General features: G+C 39.8%; 1 protein-coding gene across 7 annotated transcripts in view; it reads left to right on the top strand.

Moving 5' to 3' along the window:
- Positions 1–20,579, top strand: part of LOC311509109 (diacylglycerol kinase zeta-like) — an 86,186-nt gene extending 65,607 nt beyond the window's left edge. For all 7 annotated transcript variants that reach the window (XM_084574166.1, XM_084574165.1, XM_084574164.1 and 4 more), the window contains 7 exons: positions 1,814–1,870; positions 3,694–3,743; positions 10,977–11,017; positions 11,659–11,779; positions 12,019–12,055; positions 12,667–12,766; positions 17,891–20,579. In XM_084574166.1, coding sequence (XP_084430292.1) covers positions 1,814–1,870; positions 3,694–3,743; positions 10,977–11,017; positions 11,659–11,779; positions 12,019–12,055; positions 12,667–12,766; positions 17,891–18,007 — 523 coding nt within the window. In that variant the 3' untranslated portion in view covers positions 18,008–20,579. The remainder of the gene's footprint in view (positions 1–1,813; positions 1,871–3,693; positions 3,744–10,976; positions 11,018–11,658; positions 11,780–12,018; positions 12,056–12,666; positions 12,767–17,890) is intronic.
- Positions 20,580–20,853: the final 274 nt, after the last annotated feature.

Below are 20,853 nucleotides of genomic sequence, written 5' to 3'. Positions count from 1 at the left end.
CTTGACTGCACTGTATAAATGAGCACATGTATGCACATTTACTACCAGTGATGTAATATTAAAAAAAAAACATAACTTCTTTCACATATTTAAATTAATCATATCACAATTGTACAAATCTGTAGCATTTTAACAAAAAATTACATCTGTGACACTTTTTGAACAAATCATTCTTCACATTTTATATTTGAATTTAACATGATGTTACACTAAAAACGTCCTTTTTGCTAAATGAAGCTTCGCCTATATTTTTTGATTTCTTTGCCAGCCTCATGTAAAAGACTGCCTTTAACACACAGGCTTTTCCCACCTGTAGTGCGCTGCCAGGCAGGTAGTTAGCATGGAAGCTAGTCTGTCGCATACTGAACTGAAGCGTCTCTTCACATTGTGCTGCTTTGCCGTTGCCACGGTAGCCCCATAAATGAGACATACACACGTTTTTCTTCACTAAAAAGAACGCTTCTTACCACTCACTGTGAAAATGGTACATTTTCTTTCACTGTTCTTCCATGTTTTTCTGTTGTTACAACCCACATCTAGCTCCTTAACCTATTCGCAGCTTCCATATATCGGTAAAAGGAAAGATGACGTTTTGTCTTGCGCGGGATATTGAACTTCATATATACATAAAACATAAAAAAACGTATAATTTAATATTAAATAATGCCATGTTCAACTCCACAGTAATGCAAGTATTAATGATATAAAAAGAACAGCAACACAATTAAATGCAATTTTTAGAGGAGGTCGATGGCAACAACTGCTACTTTTATAACATACCCTGCGGGTGACTCAACGGTTCCTGCGGGCAACCACGTGCCCACTGGCACTGTGTTGGTGACCCCTGATTTAAAGCTTTAATTAAAATGTCAACAACAGTAACTGTATTTTTGTAACGAAAATAAAAAAATGCATAAAAATAAGGCTTTTATGAAAACAGCAAACAAACAAAAATTCATAATCCCTAAATTAGGATACAACAGAAGGCTCAGAGTGAAACTAAATGTAGAGCCATTTAGGAGCTGTTTGGGAGCCATAGGAGCTTTTTCAAGGGAGCTGAGCCGAAAGAGACGAATCTTTGAAAAGAGCCGAACTTTCCATCACTAAGCTGAAACAAAGAAGTGGAGGAGGACTTAAAAACACGACCTAAGACACAGGTGGTGGATTGAAGAGGATAGGAAGTGAAGTCCTCAGTAATGACCATAGACTGTATATAAAAAAGAGTTAAGTAACTTTCAAAGTAAAGCGGGAAATGCTTGAAAAACAGCTAAACCAGGTGCCACAGACCTGTACGTGACACTAGTACATTTGAATCAATATGCAATGTTAGATGATAAATACTAAAATTGAACCAGCCTTTTTAAAGGTTTCACTGGCAACAATTATAAATGATCATTTAGACATTCACTTTGTAACAAACACAGAACAACAGTTTTTCCTTATGCAATATACGTCTCAATACACGTCTCAGCATGCTGTTGTTTACATTTCTGCATATTTTCATGAACCCAGATTTAATTATCACTAAGTCTGTAGTTCCCTTCAGCTTTATGGAATTTTTGCCATATTCAGAATCTCCCTAAAATGTATTTTGTTTCTGTTTCGTAAAACTAGACTGGAACTATAATCGACTGACAAAAATTTTACTAATACAAATTTTGTCAAGCGAAATAAAACTGAAATTGAACCGACATCATAGCCAATTAGCACAGACCAAATGTCTGATACCTGATGCCCAGTAGCTGCAGGAGGAGCCATTTCAAGTGGATCGTGCAGTTATTTCTTGCCCTTATATTTTTGTTATGTTTTGCAGGTCGGGTTGCATTCATCGATCCAACACCACTGCTGCAGATTCTAACCTGAGGCTAAAGTAAGTACACATAAAAACACATATACAGTGCCGCTTAAAAGTATTTGCACCCCTCAGAATTTTCTACATTTCCGCATAAAAAAGACTCAAAACATCAGCTGATTTTCACATGAATCCAAAAAAAGTAGACATAGAGAACCCAATCAAACAAATAAAACTAGAATATTATGCTTTGGCATTTTGTTTATTCAGGAAGTTTACAAGATAATACAGAAATGTGAGGTGCAAATGTAAGTGAACCTCTAGAATTACAAGTTAATTTCTTTTCTAAAAGCCCTTTAATCTTTTCGGAAGTGTTTCTAATCAGCACATGTTTGTGGAAGTGTATAATGTTGCAGATGGACACAGACACAAGAACTTAAAGGAATCATGGTGTTCATGTGTTTCTTTTAATGACAGCAGTCAATATAACAACTGAACAATTCTTTGAACTTTTGAACATTTCTTCTCAGTTCGTTCACCAATTTTTAAGGGGGTTGACGTGACACATTGTCACATTTTTGTTTGTGTGTGCGCGCTTTGGGGCGGAGACGGAAATGACGAAATTTGGGCGAAATTTGGATTAAAGTTTCCGCCTCACTGAAAGTGAAGCAGGAAGTAGAAACAAAAATTAACCTGACAGGCAAAAACAACACAGCACCAACAAAAGCGTTTGAGTGTTGTTTTTACAGAGCAAGCCAGACTGATGAGCACACAAGTATAAATGGCTCACACCGGGGTAGGCTACGGATGAAGGTTACAGCAGTACTTTAAATGACCCTTAAGAACACAAGTCGTTCTACTGAAGAATGGTTAAAGAAGAAAAATAGGTGTTTTGGAACGGCCAAGTCAAATTCCCGAAAGTCCTATTATTTTAATACTAATGTTGTGCAAGGACCTAAAGCGAGCAGTTCATCAACCGTCTCAGAAATTAAGCGGTTCTGTACTGAGATCTGTACTGAGGAATGACCTAAAATCCCAAGACGACTTATTGGAGATATTTTGTTGCTGTTATTGTACATATCTCACAGGTATGTACGAATTATTCACTTTCTTGAATGAAAAAACGCAAAAGAATAGTATTGTTTGTTTTATATTTCTGTTTCATTTATTTGATTGGGTTCCCTTTGTCTACTGTCAATGCGCTGATGTTTTGAATCATTTTTATGCAGAAATGTAGAAAATTTTGAGCTCTGCAAATAGATATAAATTTATTCTTTCATGTAAATAGATAGGAAGCCTCTCATAATTTACTCACAGAGCATTGTATTAGGAACACCATACTACTACTGGGTAGGATTTATATATAAAGTAGTGCAGTGGAGTATGTCTGTGTCACATTCAAAAACATACTGTCAGAACAGCCTTATTTCATTTTGGTATGGATTTCACAAGATCTTAGAAGCGTTCCAGTGTGATTGACAAAATGGCCTCACTTTATTTCTACAGATTTGTCAGCCGCACGTTCATGCATTCAATCCCAAAAGGTGTTCTGTATTCAGATCTGGTGACCAGGTTTAAAAAATAGTGGAATTAAAGCAAATGCACTCGGTCAGCAACAATTCTTCAACTTCCACTTCGGTCACGTTTTCTTTTTCTCTTCTTCAGTGTGAACGTCATCTTAATCTCCTTTCCTGCATCTGCAGGATTTGAGCAATTTCTGCTCTTTATTAAGATACAATAAGCAACCAAAACTGGTTTACATTCATGAATGAACCTGAAGAAAAGGGATATTGTCAATTTGAGTCAAGTCTTTGTTGTTTTTTTTTGGTCACATTTCAAAATTTGCTTCACATTTGTTTTAGATCTATGGCTTAGGTGTTTTGGTCTCTCTCTTTCTCCAGACAGAACAAGAGGCAGAAGACAACCGACACAGAGAAGGAGCGAGAAAAAGGTTATACACACACACATACTGTCGATACACTCTCTAGATAGTTCGGCTTATGTGACCTGACTGTTACAGCTGGAGGTTTGATCTATTCATGTAAGTTTCATAATACACGCAGAACTTCCTGACGTGTGTTTGTGTCAGTGTATGAGAAAGAGAAGCATGACAGCTTCCGTGTCTCCAGACGGATTATTTTCTTGCCTGACAGATATTTTTCCCAGCCCCCGTCTGCTAATGCTCGCCATGCACGCGGGGAGTTGTGTGGGAGCCTGAGCTTTTTCTTTTTCGTCAGCTCCCCTGTTTGGAAACGTATACGTTTTCACTTCTGGTTCTGCTGTGCTTCTGTCTTGATCGTGCGTTTGGCTGGTATGTTTGATTCAAGTTTTCAGTGTGCAACCTAGTTCTTGCTGTCAGTGATTACAGTCTCTATGGAGATCATTTCCATTTTGCAACAATGGCAACTAATACATTAATAATGTATTTCTGCAAGAGACAGGTTGAGAGTCAGCTGCCTTGGAGGATAACATTCTTGCAATCTGGGTGCCAAAGTATTATGTAGGACCTCTGACGCTAAAAATAATTCTGACAGGACAAGAAATGCAAGAAGTCAGACTGGTTTTATTATTGTCCTTTAAGTCTGATACCAGACCCTATTTCTGTGTTAGCAGAATGGCCATTGCTAGCAAGACTTGGACATTTTAGGGAAACAGTGACCGATGTTGCAGTTAAAAGAGCCACGTTTGTTTCCGGTGTCAATCTGCCTGCCATCTGATAATTTCATAAAGAAGAGGAAACTTTGAGTAAATATAGCACAGTGAGACAATAATACTTGTTGGGAAGTTAATTTAGTTAATTCACTCTCTCTTTACGATCTCCATGTACTCTCTCTTTAATAACATATGTTAAATAATGAACAGCATGTTTTTACAAATTAAAAAGATAAAGTAAAAGGTGAAATACATATGCTACCCAATTTCGCTGCATGTGAGCTTGGTTTTTAAGATGTTTCTTGGCGAAAAGGCCACATCTGCCCCCTACTTCTTTAGATTGGCCATTCTATTATTTTCACTTTAATCGGTTTTGTGAAGGCTACGATTGAAGTATGACTTTTCCAGCCTTCACTGGAAAAAAGACATGCCTGGTTCTCTTCGCAGCGATGATGAGCGTGGCTGCACACAAACTTATGCACAAACTCGGATGCATCATCAGTATTGTTTCCTGTAGTCACTGGGTGTTTGGAGTTTTACAACAGACACCCATGCCCGGGTGAACTGGCTTAGGCTGATAAGGACTTAGCCTTAAATGTCCAAGTGGCATTCTGCTGCTCCCACTCTTCTGCCCACTCTTCAGCCAGAGCCATCTAGATGCTTTCTCTGCTGCCTCCGTGGTGTTACTGCCTGTCGTATTGTACATGTCACCAAACCTTTATGCCTTTAAGGCATGCTTGGAGTTTAAGCAGCTGTTTTGTTTCATCTGGTATAATGGATAAATAAAACTGCGTGTCATCTGCATAGCCAGTGTTTCCTAATAATCTTGCCTAAAGGAAGCATGTATAATGTGAATAGTATTAGTCCGAGCACAGATCCCTGAGGAACTACATACCGTAAATCCTCTAATATTGGCCTGTATTCCATTACCGGCCGGGTCTCCAACATTGGCCGGTCTCGCTGTCAGCGGAGGTAATAGTGGCCGGGTCTCTAATAGTGGCCCGGGGCTATTATTAGAACCATCTCGGCGGGTCAGGGTTTCGGCGGCACGGTGTGCGGGACCTCTCCCCGGCGTCAGCCGGCCCTTGCCGGGCGCATTTCCTCCGTGGCGGTGCGCCGCGACCGGCTCTTGGTCGGCCTGGAAGTGCTCGGGGCGAAGGTGGCTCGCCGGTTCCGGCCGCGAGCTTTACAGCGACCCCCCGCATCTCACCTCGCCGCTTCCCTGGGGTCGTGGAATCAGTGCTCACTGCGCCCTCTCTCATATTTTATAGGTTCAAATAGACACAAAATCTTGTTTTTATTCATTCTACTGGTAGTTCGTTTTGCTCAAATAGAAATTGAGGCCTGCCTCTAATTCTGGCCTCCTTCCAATAAAGGCCTGGGCCGCGATGCGCTTGAGTAAATAAAGGCCCGGGCCTGTATTAGAGGATTTACGGTAACTTCCTTTTGTGTAAGTGGTGGAATCATTGTTGACATGGGCAAAGTGGAATCTGTCTGACAGATAGGATTCAAACCAGTCTAATGTGGTTCCTTTAGTCCTGATCATCACACTTTCAAGTCTTTGTAGTAAAATATTGTGATCAACTGTGTCAAATGCAGCACTAAGATCTGACGGGACAATTATAGAGACAAGTCCATTGTCTGAAGCCGTGAAGATATCATTCATAGCTTTAACCAGGGCTGTTTCTGTACTATGATGAACTCTAAACCTAACTGAAGCTCCTTAAACAAACCATTCCTGTTTAAATGGTCACATAACCAATTAGCAACAACTTTCTTTAGAATTTTAAAAGGACGGTTTGATATCGGTGTATAGTCGAGCAATTAACTTGGAGTGAGATGTGGTTAGAGGGTCCCAGGTTCACCTCCCCCCATGTCCAAGCACCTAACCCCCAACTTGCTCCCTGGGCGCGGTCTCCTTATAGGCTGTAGCCCACTACTCCAACTGTACACATTACTGTGTGAACGAATGGATGGGTCAAACAGCAGGAACATAATTTCCCCTCGGGGATCAATACGGTATAATTTAACACAGCTTGTTGACCTCTGGGCTCATATAGGGGAAGATGTGCCCTGGGTCTTTGTTATATGTCGGTCTCCGTCTTCTCCTCCCGAGAGCCAGTATTTTTTGCTTGTCTGCCTAGTGTCGCAGCTAGACTATTATGACTCGTGGCTTCTCTCCTCTGGTCAATTTTGGGGCCAGCGTGCAGCGCACGGTCGATTTTCACTGGGGAGATGAAGTTAGCAACGCCCAACGTCTTGGGGAAAAAGCCAGGTAAATCTAGATCCAGACATTTTGTGCTGCTGGTTTCCTTTTTGATGGTTGTTTGTTGTGCTCGTTACACTGCCATTGCTCCGTTCGTTCTTTTGCTACATGCGATGTGTAAAGTGATTCTGCTTGAAGTGAGTGGATCAGATCTAAATCTGCTGTTGGCTTGCACAGTATGAACATATATCTTATTTGCTATCTTAATGTGTGACTGTCTCTGTCTATACTTCACTGATTATCTGCACCAACCTTGCATCACTAGATGTCTGCAACTCCTCGCTCAGCATCTGCAGGTAGTCTGTGGGCCCAGGTGTAGCTTCTGCAGGGTTAATTGCCATTTCCAAGCATCTTCGGTTGTGAATGCCATTTAGGTTTTCTTGACTTGTTTTGTCTTCCCCTTGCATGAGTTCTTCTTCATATCAAAGTTTTTATTGCTACTTAACTTACATTTACTGCTCCTACCGTTTTGCCGGTGTCTGACATTCACTATGAAGCACAGTAGAGATGGGATTTGCAGCTCTTTTATGGGAGCCAGATCTTGTGGATCTGTTCCTTTTAAAGAGCAATTCAAAAGCCATGGTGGTAACTAATTTTGTCTGGGACATGATCACTGGGATGGGGTAAGATATGGATCAGAATCATTAAAACTTAGATATCCCACCAATATATATCCTATTGGTTGGATATTTGAGTTTGAAATATTCTGAAATTTTGGTTCTAGATAGGTACTTTATATATCCTGTGGGATAAACTATGCCCACCACTGTACCACCAACAGTAAATCTTAAACTTTGCAAGCATCCAGAGATACAGTTTTGACTAATTTTGTCTTTTAGAGTCAACAGCCAATCAATTCCCCCTTCTTGAGACTGCTGTGAACTGAGATACTTATATTTGAAACACAGCAAGAAAAGAAAGAAAGAAAGAAAAAAAAAAACGGCTCGCAATTCCAACTCAGCTCCCACTGCTTGTTTTAAAGAGTCTTTCGACAGATTCAGTTAATTCGCCAACATTGCAACTCTAAAGCACAGTAATGTTTTTGTTGAATCATCAGATAAATGGGCTCACATAAAATGACAATCCAAAAATCTGAATGATTGTAGTTAGCAGATCATGTAGATGTCGTAAGATGGGTTCCGAACTACTGCAATCCCATTGCTGCGGTTCATGGGCACAGCTTTGCTATTGTCACAACACAAGGGCTCTAGGGCCTCTCATCTTTTCAGGTCTTCTTGACACTTTATTCCTTCCACAAGTCTTGCCTTTGTATGTCCCCAGGCAGTCAGTGAAAGTCTAACTACTTCATTCTTCATTTACCTGTTATTTTCATTGAATTTAATTCATAACACAACCATCACATTACCATGAATCATACATTTCTGTGTTTACATAAGCATCACATCTTAAATAATATTTGTTTTCAACCTCCCTCCCCACTTGCAGTTTTGATTTGATTTACCTTTTTAGGGCTAACAGCCCAGGTGTCGGTGACAGGCAGAACAGTCGACAACCAATTCCGGCTCTGCTTAGTACCCTGGATTTTATGTCATAGGACAGACTGGCTGTGGTTCTTTTATCCTTGTCTGTGTCTTCCTCCTTTGGGCTTTTGTTGCCTTGCTTTTCAAATCTCTTTGTAATATGGCCAGGCCTTTTTCCATTTTAATGGCCTGTAAGATCATCTGATTCTGGTGTTGAAGAGGCCTGCAAGCATTACTCTGGTTCTCTGATCCCTTTGCGACAACAACATGATTTCTGCAAGAAGCGGATCCTATTCGTCAAGCTTAATTCTCCTGCACCCAACACCACAACAGTGACCATATAGTGTGTGCACCCAAGAACCACTACTCTTCATTTGTCAATGATTCCCCGTCTTGGTTTTGTATTTTGTCTTCATTGGTCCTCTAGAGGACCCCCGTAACTGTGGACCTCCACTGACCCAACACTTTCAACATTTTTTGCCTTGTGTTTTTTATTTGTTAGTTTGTAATTACTCTGTTGCTGCTTAACTAACCACACTCTGCACACTCGCATCCAAGGGCCTGTTCAGGCCTTGCATTAAGATCCGATCTGGGCTAGCCGCACGTAAAGTTATTGTTTATTGATCCCCCCGCTGACGTTACTTAGACCTGCACAAAACTCACATCATAACTCCAACACTGGAAGCTTCCAAATGCAATAATAACGGATATGTAGTAAAGGTAAATAAAGACATCAGTGATTGAGGAAATACTTAACCTAACCACACATGGCTCCTCATACATGACCACATCAGTAACTAACACAGATTCACACTCGTTTTAACCATGCTTCCGGGGGCAATAGAAAAAGCACAACGCAAGCACGGCGCAGTGTTAACATTGTATGGGATACCCTGATGCAAGGTCTGGACAAGCCCTAGGATTCAACATTAGGTAATAGCCGAAGTCTCCAACCATTTATTTCAGTTTATATTGTCCTTTAGCGTACACTGTATTGCTAAATACTAATTGCAACACTTATCACAGCAGTATAAAAATGAGGACTGAGAAATGAGAGATAAGGATTTAGTTCCTTCGCACACTCCCTCTCATCAGTATGGGGCTCCCTCTCTGACATACATGTGTCTCCTATTTTCATCCACACGCAGACGGCACCCGTAAGAGTTAGACAGGTTGACTGCATCAAACTGAGGAGTTCAATGGAGCAAGTGACGTGTGTGTGTGTGTATGCGTGTGCGTGTCTGTCTCATCTCCTTTCTTCCTCCCCTCTCTTCTCATGTCGTAAGACAGTCGCTCTCTCTGGTTTATTTAATTCCTTCCCCAGGCTGAATTCATTTAATTCCAACATTCAGATTGCGTGCGTGTGTGTGTGTTTTGTGTTTTTTTTTAGTGTTGTTGTTTTTGAGTTGTCTTAGAGCCACAAAAGCTCTTAAAGGTTTTTGAAGTCTGTTCTCCTTCTCTCCCCCTCTACTCACTCTCTGTCTCTCTCTCTCTCGCTCTCTTCTCTCTCGGTGTCTCACACACACACACACACACACACACACATGCATAAGTGCACGCCTAACATAACTGGATTAGGACTCAGCTATTTAGAGGGAGAGAGGGAGCGAGGGAGGGAGTGAGAGCGGGTATTGAGGTCATTCATCTCATATCTGAGTCCAGCCTCAGCCGCACATTGTTATGTCTCCCGCTATAGCACGACATGAACACATTGTGTCTGTGTTTTAAGCAATTTTGATGAGGATGTGCATTTTTGCTTTTTTGCTATATTTAATTCCGTCGTTGGTATACAGCAAATAGTGTGTAAAAATGTCAGAGAATGGCAAAGTCAAACTCAAAAGCAACATAATCTGTCTGTATTAACATACAGTGTTATGTACAGACATACAGTATTCAGGGTTCTTCCGTCATGCTTGTGTGTTGCATTGTGTTGTATTGCTGTCCTGTTTTCCCCAGCTCCTTCTGCTAAACTTATGGCAATACTGCAGTGGCGACTCAAGCTTTGTGATACCTCAGCTAATCTCAGTCTCGGCACGTTTACTCTGCACACTCCCTTGGTACTAGGAGTCAAGTCGGTGTTTTGCAAGTCACAAGTCAGTGAATGTCAAAGTCAGAATACGTCAGGGATTCCTGTTCTTGCCCAGAATCTTGGGCAACCCAGGGAGGGAGGTTCTTACCCAGAACTGAAACTGAGTTACGCTCGTCAGGCTCTATCCGTAGCCCTGTTTCTCTGAATGCATCCAAACATAGCCTAATTTTACAAAGTTTGTCATCAACCCCATGCTTTAGGACAAGACAAAGTGGATAATTGAAATGCTAGAAACAGTCTCAAAGCATTGTGTCGGCTAACAAATCTCTGAAAGTAATTGTAGGATACGGTTTAAGGTGGCTAAAAAAAAACTGCATCGGGTGCTTTCAGGATTTATGAACTCTCTCTTTAAACATGCAAAGCTTTCTGCGCTCTGCCTGTGCTCTGTGGTTGCAATGGGTGTACTGTCAATGTTTCTTCTTTCCATCTGGCTTCATCTTGGCAATCCTGTGCTTGTTTTCTTCAATGAAAAAAAGACTCAATATATAGGCTAAAAGTGATTTTGAGAGTCATATAAAGTTAAAGTAATGATAGAGTTTTGAAAATAAAGTCATTGTTTTCATAATTCCGTGTTGGCTTAACAGTTTCAGATCTACAAGACCGTCCGAGAGTTTAGTTAATAATTGTCCTACCCTCTCTCTCTCTCTCTCTCTCTATCTACTTTTTCTTTTTCCTGCTTTCTTTCCCTCGTGTTAGAGATGCTGTTTGAGAGCGTAAAGAACAACGACATTAACAAGGTAAGAGACATCTTTCACATGTTCGAATGTCCATCCATCACAGATCAGTCACATCTTTACTTTTGTCTTTAACTGTTTACATGTTTTATCCATTTCCAGCTGTGTGTATTTAAACATTTGCCTTGTGCGCGATTTATGCTACAGCTTCACGTTGGCACCATTGCCATACCCTGACGTGTACCTTTTAAGAAATGTGACTACAGACAGCAAGAGCTGCGATTGGTCCGCTTGGTAGTAGCACATTTCCGTTTTTGCACACCCCATCTCCTCCGATGTCCTCTCTGTTTCATCAGTTTCAGTAACTTTTATAAACGTATTTGTCGTTGAGCATTAACGTGCGCCCAACTGCATCGAGGTCTGCTCAGTTTCAGTCGTCATTGTTAAAAGTGAAGCAGGAAATGGAGGAAATAAACCAAAATAAACATGACTGGCAAAAAAAGACACACCGCCAACTAGTGTTTGGATGGCGTTGTTACAGTGCCAAGTATAAACGGCTTACACCAGTGTACATGCATAGGTTAGTGTCTACGTCCCACGGTACTTTAAATCCCCTTTAGAATGGGTGTATGTTTATATGTCAGTGGTCTGTGTAATGTCAATAAATAGTAATTTTATTTATTTTTTTTTTTTTACACCAAAAGCTGGAGGCGCTGCATCTGAAGGGGGCAGACTTCTCAGTGCTGGACGAATCAGGGCGCAGTTTGCTACATCATGCAGTCAGCACTGGAAGCAAAGAGATGGTCTGCTACATCCTTAATAATGGTAACAGTACCATATAATTATACCACATTGTGAATGTTTATTATGGAAAGACATATACATATACAGTCTGTTTTAATACAGTAGCTGTGATAAGGATGATTTTTTAATGCAAAAATGCTAAAAAGACATATAAATTCACAAGTTCACAGAAAACCAGAAAACATAGCTGGGTGAACAAATGCAGCAAATGGTGGTCTGGTCTCAAATAAGTAATTTCCTCTCATCTGCCTTTTGTCCAGCTCCAACTGACCTGCTCGATGTCACAGAAAGACTACAGTAAGTTATGTTACCTTTCAACAATTCTAGCGTTAAAATAGCCTCAAGGAAATTTTGAAGGGTTTTTAGCTGAAACTTTTTTGATTAAATTTCCACAATTTTCTGACAGTTATTTATGATGAAACAGACTGACTGAGAAAATGCTGTAAAACTATGAAAGTGAGTCCTGCGGCCAGCAGAGCTGTGGGGTAGTGGTTAGAGGTGCAGCTTGGGGCCGAGGGGTCCCAGGTTAGCCTCTTGCCGTGTGAGGTGCCCTGGGCGCAGCCCTTAGAGGCTGCTGCCCACTGCCCCAACTGTACACACTGCTGTGTGAACAAATGGACGGGCCAAATAGCAAGAAGCGCAATTTTCCCATTGTGGCACAATTAAAGGTTAAAATTATTATATTATATCATTATTATAACAGTTTGATGCTGCTCTCTGGTCTGCCTGTATGGATTTGATATTCTACTTGCTATTCTAAGCGTGCCAAACTTTAAAGAGAATAAACAAAAGAAACCAAACATCACAGGTTGTTTGATCATAAGTGGTTGACTCCCGGAAGATACGAAATACATCTGAAGCTCACTCACTCTCTCCCTTTCTCTCTGTCTCTGTATTTTGGCCACCAGTGGGGAAACAGCCCTTCATCGAGCTGCATCACTGTGTCACAGATCCATCTGTCACTATTTGGTGGAGGCAGGAGCCTCACTTATGAAAACAGACCTACAGGTAGGTTCTATACACAGGTGTGTACATCTTTAGTTTAACCATATGTTCTCTATTGAACTGATACTATCACCACACTGTGAGACATAAATGTATTACATAAGTACAGGGTAATGTTGTATGTCATTGCTGGTGGAAAGATGGCTGTGCCAAACCAAAACACTAAAGTACACACCAAATAATTTTTTTCAAGGCTCTTTTCTGTCATTTTAGGCAGTTAATATAATGCTGATGCATACTGAAGTGTCCATTTTTCTGATAAGTATCATTTTAGTTAGTGATCAGCCGCTATAGAAACAGGATGTGACATCATGATGACTACCAGTTGACACGCCAGCAGCTCCGTGAAGCTCCCATACCCCCGGGAAACTAGTGCCAGTTTGACCAATACAAGGAAGTGGGGACGGGTTGTCCATATTTATATACAGTTTATGGTCTAGAACAATGATTCCCAAACTTTTTTGGCTGCGCACCACTAATCCCCCGCACAAAAAAAAGCAAAAAGCTTTTTTATAGCTATAATAAAGGCAGCATGTTTAACCATGCTCATGTGACCAGAACACACATTAATCACAAAGTTACGCACAAGCTTCCACTTTTAAGAGCTAAGAGGATGGATGACAGGCTCAGGCTCAGAGGCAAAAGGCGGATAAGTTAGGGGAAATCTTGTAATATTTTCAGCAGCGTTAAACAAAAATGGCAGCAACTTTAAATGACTGTGGCTAACACGACCCCCGTCGTCATAACACAGCACAAGCTAGGTGCGCATATACAGTGCATAGAAGAAGATAACTAATAATTGTTCATCTCACGTACCCCCCACACCTTGTGAATCCCTGGTCTAGAACAGTGAAGAGGCCTCCAAATTCCCCAGATGTTCTGGACAAACTAATCTGATCTATAGAGGCCCCACATCGCAACTTACAGGACTTGAAGGATCTGCTGCTAACCTCTTGGTGACAGATACCACAGCGCACCTTCAGGGGTCTGATGGTATCCATGCCTCGACAGGTCAGGTCTTTGTTTTGGCAGCAAAGGGGGGACCGGAACACAGTATTAGGAAGGTGGTCATATTGTTATGTCTGATCAGTGTAACTCACATCCATGCCTGGATGATGTGAGGAACTGATACTGGATGGAGATCTTCTCTTTAAGACTGTATGTGATGGTGGGCTATACATATAAAAAATTATTTTGTGCGGTGAATCTTTTGGAGCCATAAACAGTAAGTAGCAGCCACTCAGGACTCTGCACCATTGGCTTCACAACTCGACTGTAGATTCTCACTTGGCAAAATCACAGTTCGAAAATAACACTACCATTGTAGCAGTCTTTTAGTGTACTTGTATATACAATATATGTGTGTTGGTTTCAAATATGAATCTTGTTTAGTTTTCCATGGAGGTTTCAAGTGTGTAGAAAAAGCTATTAACTGGCTGCACTCAGGAATGACCTAGATACGGAGAGAGGGAGGAGGACGCAGAGAGAGTCTGTGAGAGAGGGACAGACAACAGGGCTGCGGATGGAAAGAAACAACATGACTTCACATTCAGTAAAGAGTGCTCTTCCTGTATGTGTGTACAGTTAGGTTCAAATATATTTGGACACTGACACAAGTTTTGTTATTTTGGCTGTTTACCAAAACATGTTCAAGGTACAGTTCAATCAATATGGGCTTAAAGTACAGACTCTCAGCTATAATTTGAGGTTATTCACATCCAAATCGAATGAATGAAGGATTTAGGGATTACATCTTTTTCATATGTAGCTGCCTCTTTTTTTATAATTGACTCCAAAGCTGTTTCATGGGCTGCATGGGCTATTCCTTTAATAATCCTTCATCATTTAAAAAGCTAAAATGTCTGGAGTTGATATCAGGTCTGGCATTTGCTGTCAAAGGAGATATCAATGAAAGTACTACAGACCATCCTTAGGCTAAAAAAAGGAAGAAATTCATCAGAGAGAGAGTGGACATGTTAGGTGTGGCCAAATCATCATCATCATGGTACATTCTAAGAAAAAATCTTGGATGTCAACAGAAGACAGCAGTGGTGGATGATTGCAAGATCCTTTCCATAGTGAAGAATAATCCCATCACAACATCCACCCAAGTGTAGAACACTCTCCAGGAAGTAGATGTATCAGTATCTGTGTCTAATATGAAAAGAAAATGTCATGAGAGCAAATACAAAGGGTTCACCACAAGGTGCAAACCATTAATAAGCCTCAAAAGTAGAAAGGCCCAATTAGACTTACAAAAAAAGCCAGCCCGGTTCTGGAGCAGCATTTGTTGGACAGCTGAAACGAAGATCAACCTGTTCCACAATGGTGGGAAGAAGAAATTATGCAAAACTATGAATGAACAGATATGGAATTGTGTAGTAAACAAAAAAGTGTGAAATAACTCCAAATATGATTCATATTTTATAATCCTTAAAGTAGCCACCCTTTGCCTTGTTGACAGCACTGCAAACCTTTGGGCTTCATAAGGTAGTCACCTGAAATGGTTTTCACTTCACAGGTGTGCCTTGTCAGGGTTCATTTGTGGAATTTCTTGCCTTCTTAATGGGGTTGGGACCATGAGTTGTGTTGTGCAGACATCAGGTTGGTACACAACTGATAGCTGTTAGTATTCATATTATGGCAAGAACCAATCAGCTAAGTAAAGAGGAGCAACAGTCCATCATTACTTTACTGAAAACTGAAGGTCAGTCAGTCCAGAAATTTGCAACAACCATCAAGCGCTACGACGAAACTGGCTCACATGAAGACTGCCCCAGGAAAGGAAGACCAAGAGTCGCCTCTGCTGCTGAGGATAAGTTCATCCAAGTCACCAGCCTCAGAAATCGCAAGTTAAGAGCACCTCAGTTTAGAGCCCAGATCAATGCCACACAGAGTTCTAGTAGCAGACACATCTCTACATCAACTTTTCAGAGGAGACTGTGCCAATCAGGCCTTTATGGTCTTGCTGCTAGAAAGCCCCGAGTAAGGAAAAGCAAAAAGCAGAAGAGATTTGTTTGGGCCAAGAAACACAAGGAATGGACATTAGACCAGTGGAAATCTGTGTCTTTGTGTGACGCAGAGAAGGTGAATGGATGGTCTCTACATGCATGGTTCCAACCGTGAAGCATGGAGGAGGAGGTGTGATGGTGTGGGGGTGCTTTGCTGGTGACGCTGTAGGGGATTTATTCAAAAGTGAAGGCACACTGAACCAGTATGGCTACCACAGCATCCTGCAGCAACATGGTATTCCATTCGGTTTTGCGTTTAGTTGGACCATCATTTATTTTTCAACAGGACAATGACCCCAAACACACCTCCAGGCTGTGTAAGGGCTATTTGACCAAGAAGGAGAGTGATGGAGTGCTGTACCAGATAACATGGCCTCCACAGTCACCTAAACTAAACCCATGTTTTTAAGGGCCTTGTATATAATGAGAAGAATTTTACAAGTCATTCAAAGCTTTGTCTCCAAGACATGCTTGGAGTTTAACCGATTTGTTTCATTTGACTTCATAAAAGCTGGGTGTCATCTGCATAGCAGTGGAATTTTATACTGTTTACTAGTAATATTGCCGAAGAGAAACATGTATAACATGAAAATTATTGACTCTTGCATGTGTAACTCCATGACTAACTTTTTTAACCTTTTTGGATTTCTGCACATACACAATATGGAGAAATCATGAACAAATTGGAATTTTTGTATAATGAATAAAAGTTAAACCAGCCTAATGCGGTTTCTTTTATCCCAGTGATATTCTCTGTATCTCTTACAGAGAGATATAATTCCAAAGTAATTTACAGACTGTGGCATCTATTAACATCACACAGTATACCATGATACACCAAGACCAACCAACAGCAGCAAATGAAAAGCATCTATCTGCTTTTTAGTGATGTGTTGTTGGCGAATGAGCCAGCTCTAAGAGCTGATTCTTTGTTGCAAACGAGAAGAACTTTCAGCGGCTCCTGCAAATCCATGCAGGCAGGGGTGGGACTTTATTATGGTGGACACCTCGTGCCCCGAGTCACATGCAGGGACAGACTAGGATCATACATTCCGTTAAAAAAGGGGGGTGGTACAGGCCAGATACACACAGAGCAACATAAAGACGGGAGCTGGATTTTAAATCTAAGTGTGTCGGGAAAAAACTGAAAAAGTTTATGAAAACTAAACATCCAAGCTGAGACATCTGGTATTTCGAAATGCCAACCTGCACTAAAGAATTTCACCTGAAGTGAATGTTTAAACTTGGCCTCGGCCTGTAATTATTTGATTTGTTTGCTGTGGTTCAGTTGTTCATTTAAGCTGTTGTTAGTGTTATACAATAGTAACAGTATATTTTTTTTGCTACAAAGAATATGCCATAAAAATGAAGCTTTTATGAAAACAGTGAATGAAAAATTGCTTACCAACACAAAAAACATTCATATTTGCTAACCCACACGGAAAGAACCTATATAAACATATAGGTTTTAATATATGTTTTGAATATATGTGACATACATAAAATTGGCCGTTTTCATATATACATATGCTATATATATGCAGCATATATGCACAGATAAACTGCATATAGGTTTCATATATCCTCATATACCCACGCGGAAAGAACCTATATGAGGATATATGCACATATATGAAACCTATGTGCAGTTTATCTGTGCATATATGCTGCATATATATAGCATATATGCGTATATATGAAAACGGCCAATTTTATGTATGTCACATATATTCAAAACCTATATGTTTATATAGGTTCTTTCCATGTGGGAAATTAGGATAAAATAGAAGACTCTGAGAGAAACTAAATGAAGAACCATTTGGGAGCCATAAAAGCTGGCTCTTCTAAGGGAGCTGAGTCAAAAGAGACAGATCTTTGAAAAGAGCAGGACTTTTTATACACTCGCCTCTATTCTATACCCCAATAATGAATAAAAAAGTATATGAATACGTGTGTATAACTATTACTTTCACTACAATGCCCTGCACCAATTATTCGTGACTTTATGCACTTCAAAGATCATGGGACACTTCAAAGATCATGGGACACATGTTGATAAAAGAGTAAAATAAGATAAATAATCGACAAACTGTCAATTCTTTGTGTCTCTTATCAGGGGGATACTCCTAAGAACAGGGCTGAGAAGGCTCACGATGAAGAACTTACAGCCTATTTGGAGAACAGGCAGCATTACCAGATGATACAAAGGGAGGATCAGGAAACGGCTGTTTGAAATTTTTGAACTCTTTATATTCTTTATAGAATGTGGATGAAGTGCCATCTTCTTGTTTGTCAGACTGCTGACAGTAGCTGATTGATGCATGTGTGACAGGAGGACCAGACACATATTCCAGTGTACTGCTGACATTGGTCAAAAGGTGACTGTAAGTGAAGCTATGCCAAATCTGATTTCAACATTTATCTCAGAGAGCTTATGTCAGTGTTGCAAAATGCTTAGATTATGAGATGTTCATTCATTTCTTTTTTTTCGTAAAATCGTGTTGTTTCTAATTGAAATGGACACTGAGAGGGATCATCTGCCATAAACTATTGATGTTTCTTTAATACTTTAATGTAAATGTGTGGTTGAATAACCTCAGCAAATTCAACTGATTTCTTGTGACCATGAAGAAAATTGTATGGTCCATTTCTAGGAAACTAACAAAATGTTACAGTAAAAAAAAATGTTTATTATGAAATAAGCTGTGTGTGTAGTGGTATTTGAAAATGACTGTGGAGGAAAATTTATAAAATGTCCACCGTTAATTTTATAGTAATCAGGCCCTAATTGTCATAGGTTGATCTGTTGAACATTTGGCAAACTAAATGCATTAAAAGCTTATTACATCTGAAAATCACACGTTTTCTTGGTTTTAGTCTAGTGTCTTTTCAAGTATTTTTTTGACCAAATGTTGGCTACATCAACAAAGCTATTGACACTTCCAATTAATTTATTAATTAAACATAAAGGTCATGATGGTTATGCACGAGGTAAGACAATCCTAATTCTGTTGGTCTCCCCTCATGCATGCAAATTGTGACACATACTATATTCTGTTAACTTCTATCAATATCTCCTGGAAAAAATAATTACCTGTATTTTGGTGATAATGGGTGGTAATTTACTAGTGCCTAAAATACTAACACCATTAGAAATATAAGATCGTGGTATGGTTAAATTCTTGGCAGCAGGAGAATTTAGCTTTCACGTGGTCACATTCTGCTGTGGAAGTTCATGTTAAATTGCTATTTTTAAATATCCATCCATTTACTGAAAAAAAAGTGATTTGTTTCTTACCGTCTGTAATACTGTACAGTAATGTCAAATGAGATCAAATTGATATGTGTGCTTCAGATTAAAAATTATCTTGTATCATGGCTGATCATTATATTTTGTTGCATCAATTTTACTTGAGACCCATAAGTCAAACCTAATTTGGGGTTTACTAATGTTTTGTAAATTGTGAACTGCAGTGAGTTCAATATCAGCAGTGAATGTAAAGTGCATATTTACAGGCACTTTTGAATGCTACCAGAGACAGTATGATACAACGTCCCTTTCAGTCTTCACAGAATCCTCTTGAAAAGTTGCATGGTTTTAAGGTACATTCCAGATAAACAAGCACCATTCTAGTATAAAATAAACAGAAACAAGTTCCTTCTAGGATGAAACAAAAGCAGAAAAAGCTTAATGCACAGACTAATGCAAACATCCTTGTATGTTTTGTACAGGGAGGTGAAAAATCAGCCTCCTCATGTTGTTGCTGAACAAATGTGACACACAAAACTTAACACTCAAACTCAAAACTCTAAACTAGGATACTGATGTTGAGAAAGCTGTCAGCGCTCGGTAAATGACAAAGGTCTCTCATGCGTGAAGGCTTTCCAGATAGAAGCCACTGAGGCCTAGTTTCTCAAAGATTATATTATAAGAAGGAGCAACGAACTGGATCTTCACACCTCTGTTTAATATATGCGAAATGATGATGTCCAACACACTGTAATCAGGTTAATAGTATAGATTTTGGGGTTGATGGTTAGTAAACCAAAAAGAAATCAAATTTACTGATTTTGTTTTGTTTTGCTTGTGAAGTTCAGTCTTTGAATTTGTATGATGTCTTCAGGTTAGTTTTACATTGACTCGTGAACTCTTGCATCAAAGGGATATATATATAGAGAGAGAGTAGTTTTTTTATTTACATCTGTTGCCAATGTAATGTTTATTCTTTCATGTTTATGACATAATTTTTTAGTTAAATCATTGTAAAATTTATCTTTCTGTCTCTGCCTTTGTTAAATTTGTATTAAGTTCTTTGTGTAATTTCTTTTTGAGATCATATGAAGATAATAAAAAGGCAATATGTTTGAGAATATACATTCAATGTCTTGTGTACCTGTGGAATTATCACGGATTTTTTCAAGGGGAAGTAGGACCCAAATGCTGGACGATAAGTGAGGAGGCAGGAGTAGGCAAAAAACAGAATTTAATTAAACAAAAAGGAAACACAAAGCGCTGCTGAGACAGCAGGAATAACAAAAATCAAAACTTTCAAAAAGACAAAAAATGTAACATCACAAGACTAGAGACTCAGATACAGGAGACACAGAGGAACGGTAAAAAAAAAACAGTATGACGCGACAAGGAACAAAGGGGAAGGCAGGGCTATATAGACACACATGAGGAAGAGAGGGGTGACGAGACACAGGTGAAGCAAATCAAGAGAACACAAGGAGGAAACCAATGACCTAATGAAAAGGGGGAAACATAGGGTGTAACACAACAGGAAATCAAGAACATAACAAAATAAAACAGGACACTGGAAAACATGAAACATGAACGAAACTCAAAACATGAGCACAGGAATCACAAAACAGGAATGTCTCTATGAGTTTTAATTATTCTGAAATATTGATTCTGGGAAATATTAGACTTTCTTAACCATTTTTGTCATTACGAAAGTGCATCCAGATGCTGTTGTGTTTTGTCCTTTTGAGTTTCCAGAATTTCAATCCCCTTCTTGAGACCGTTGCCTACTGAGGCAATCATGTCTCAGATGACTTTGTGTGACAGTTGCACAG

This window comes from Chelon labrosus, assembly GCF_963514085.1.
Source record: "Chelon labrosus genome assembly, chromosome: 24".
NCBI lineage: Eukaryota > Metazoa > Chordata > Actinopteri > Mugiliformes > Mugilidae > Chelon > Chelon labrosus.
The sequence above is the reverse complement of the archived record's forward strand: the minus strand, read 5'-3'. Positions and strand labels throughout refer to the sequence as shown.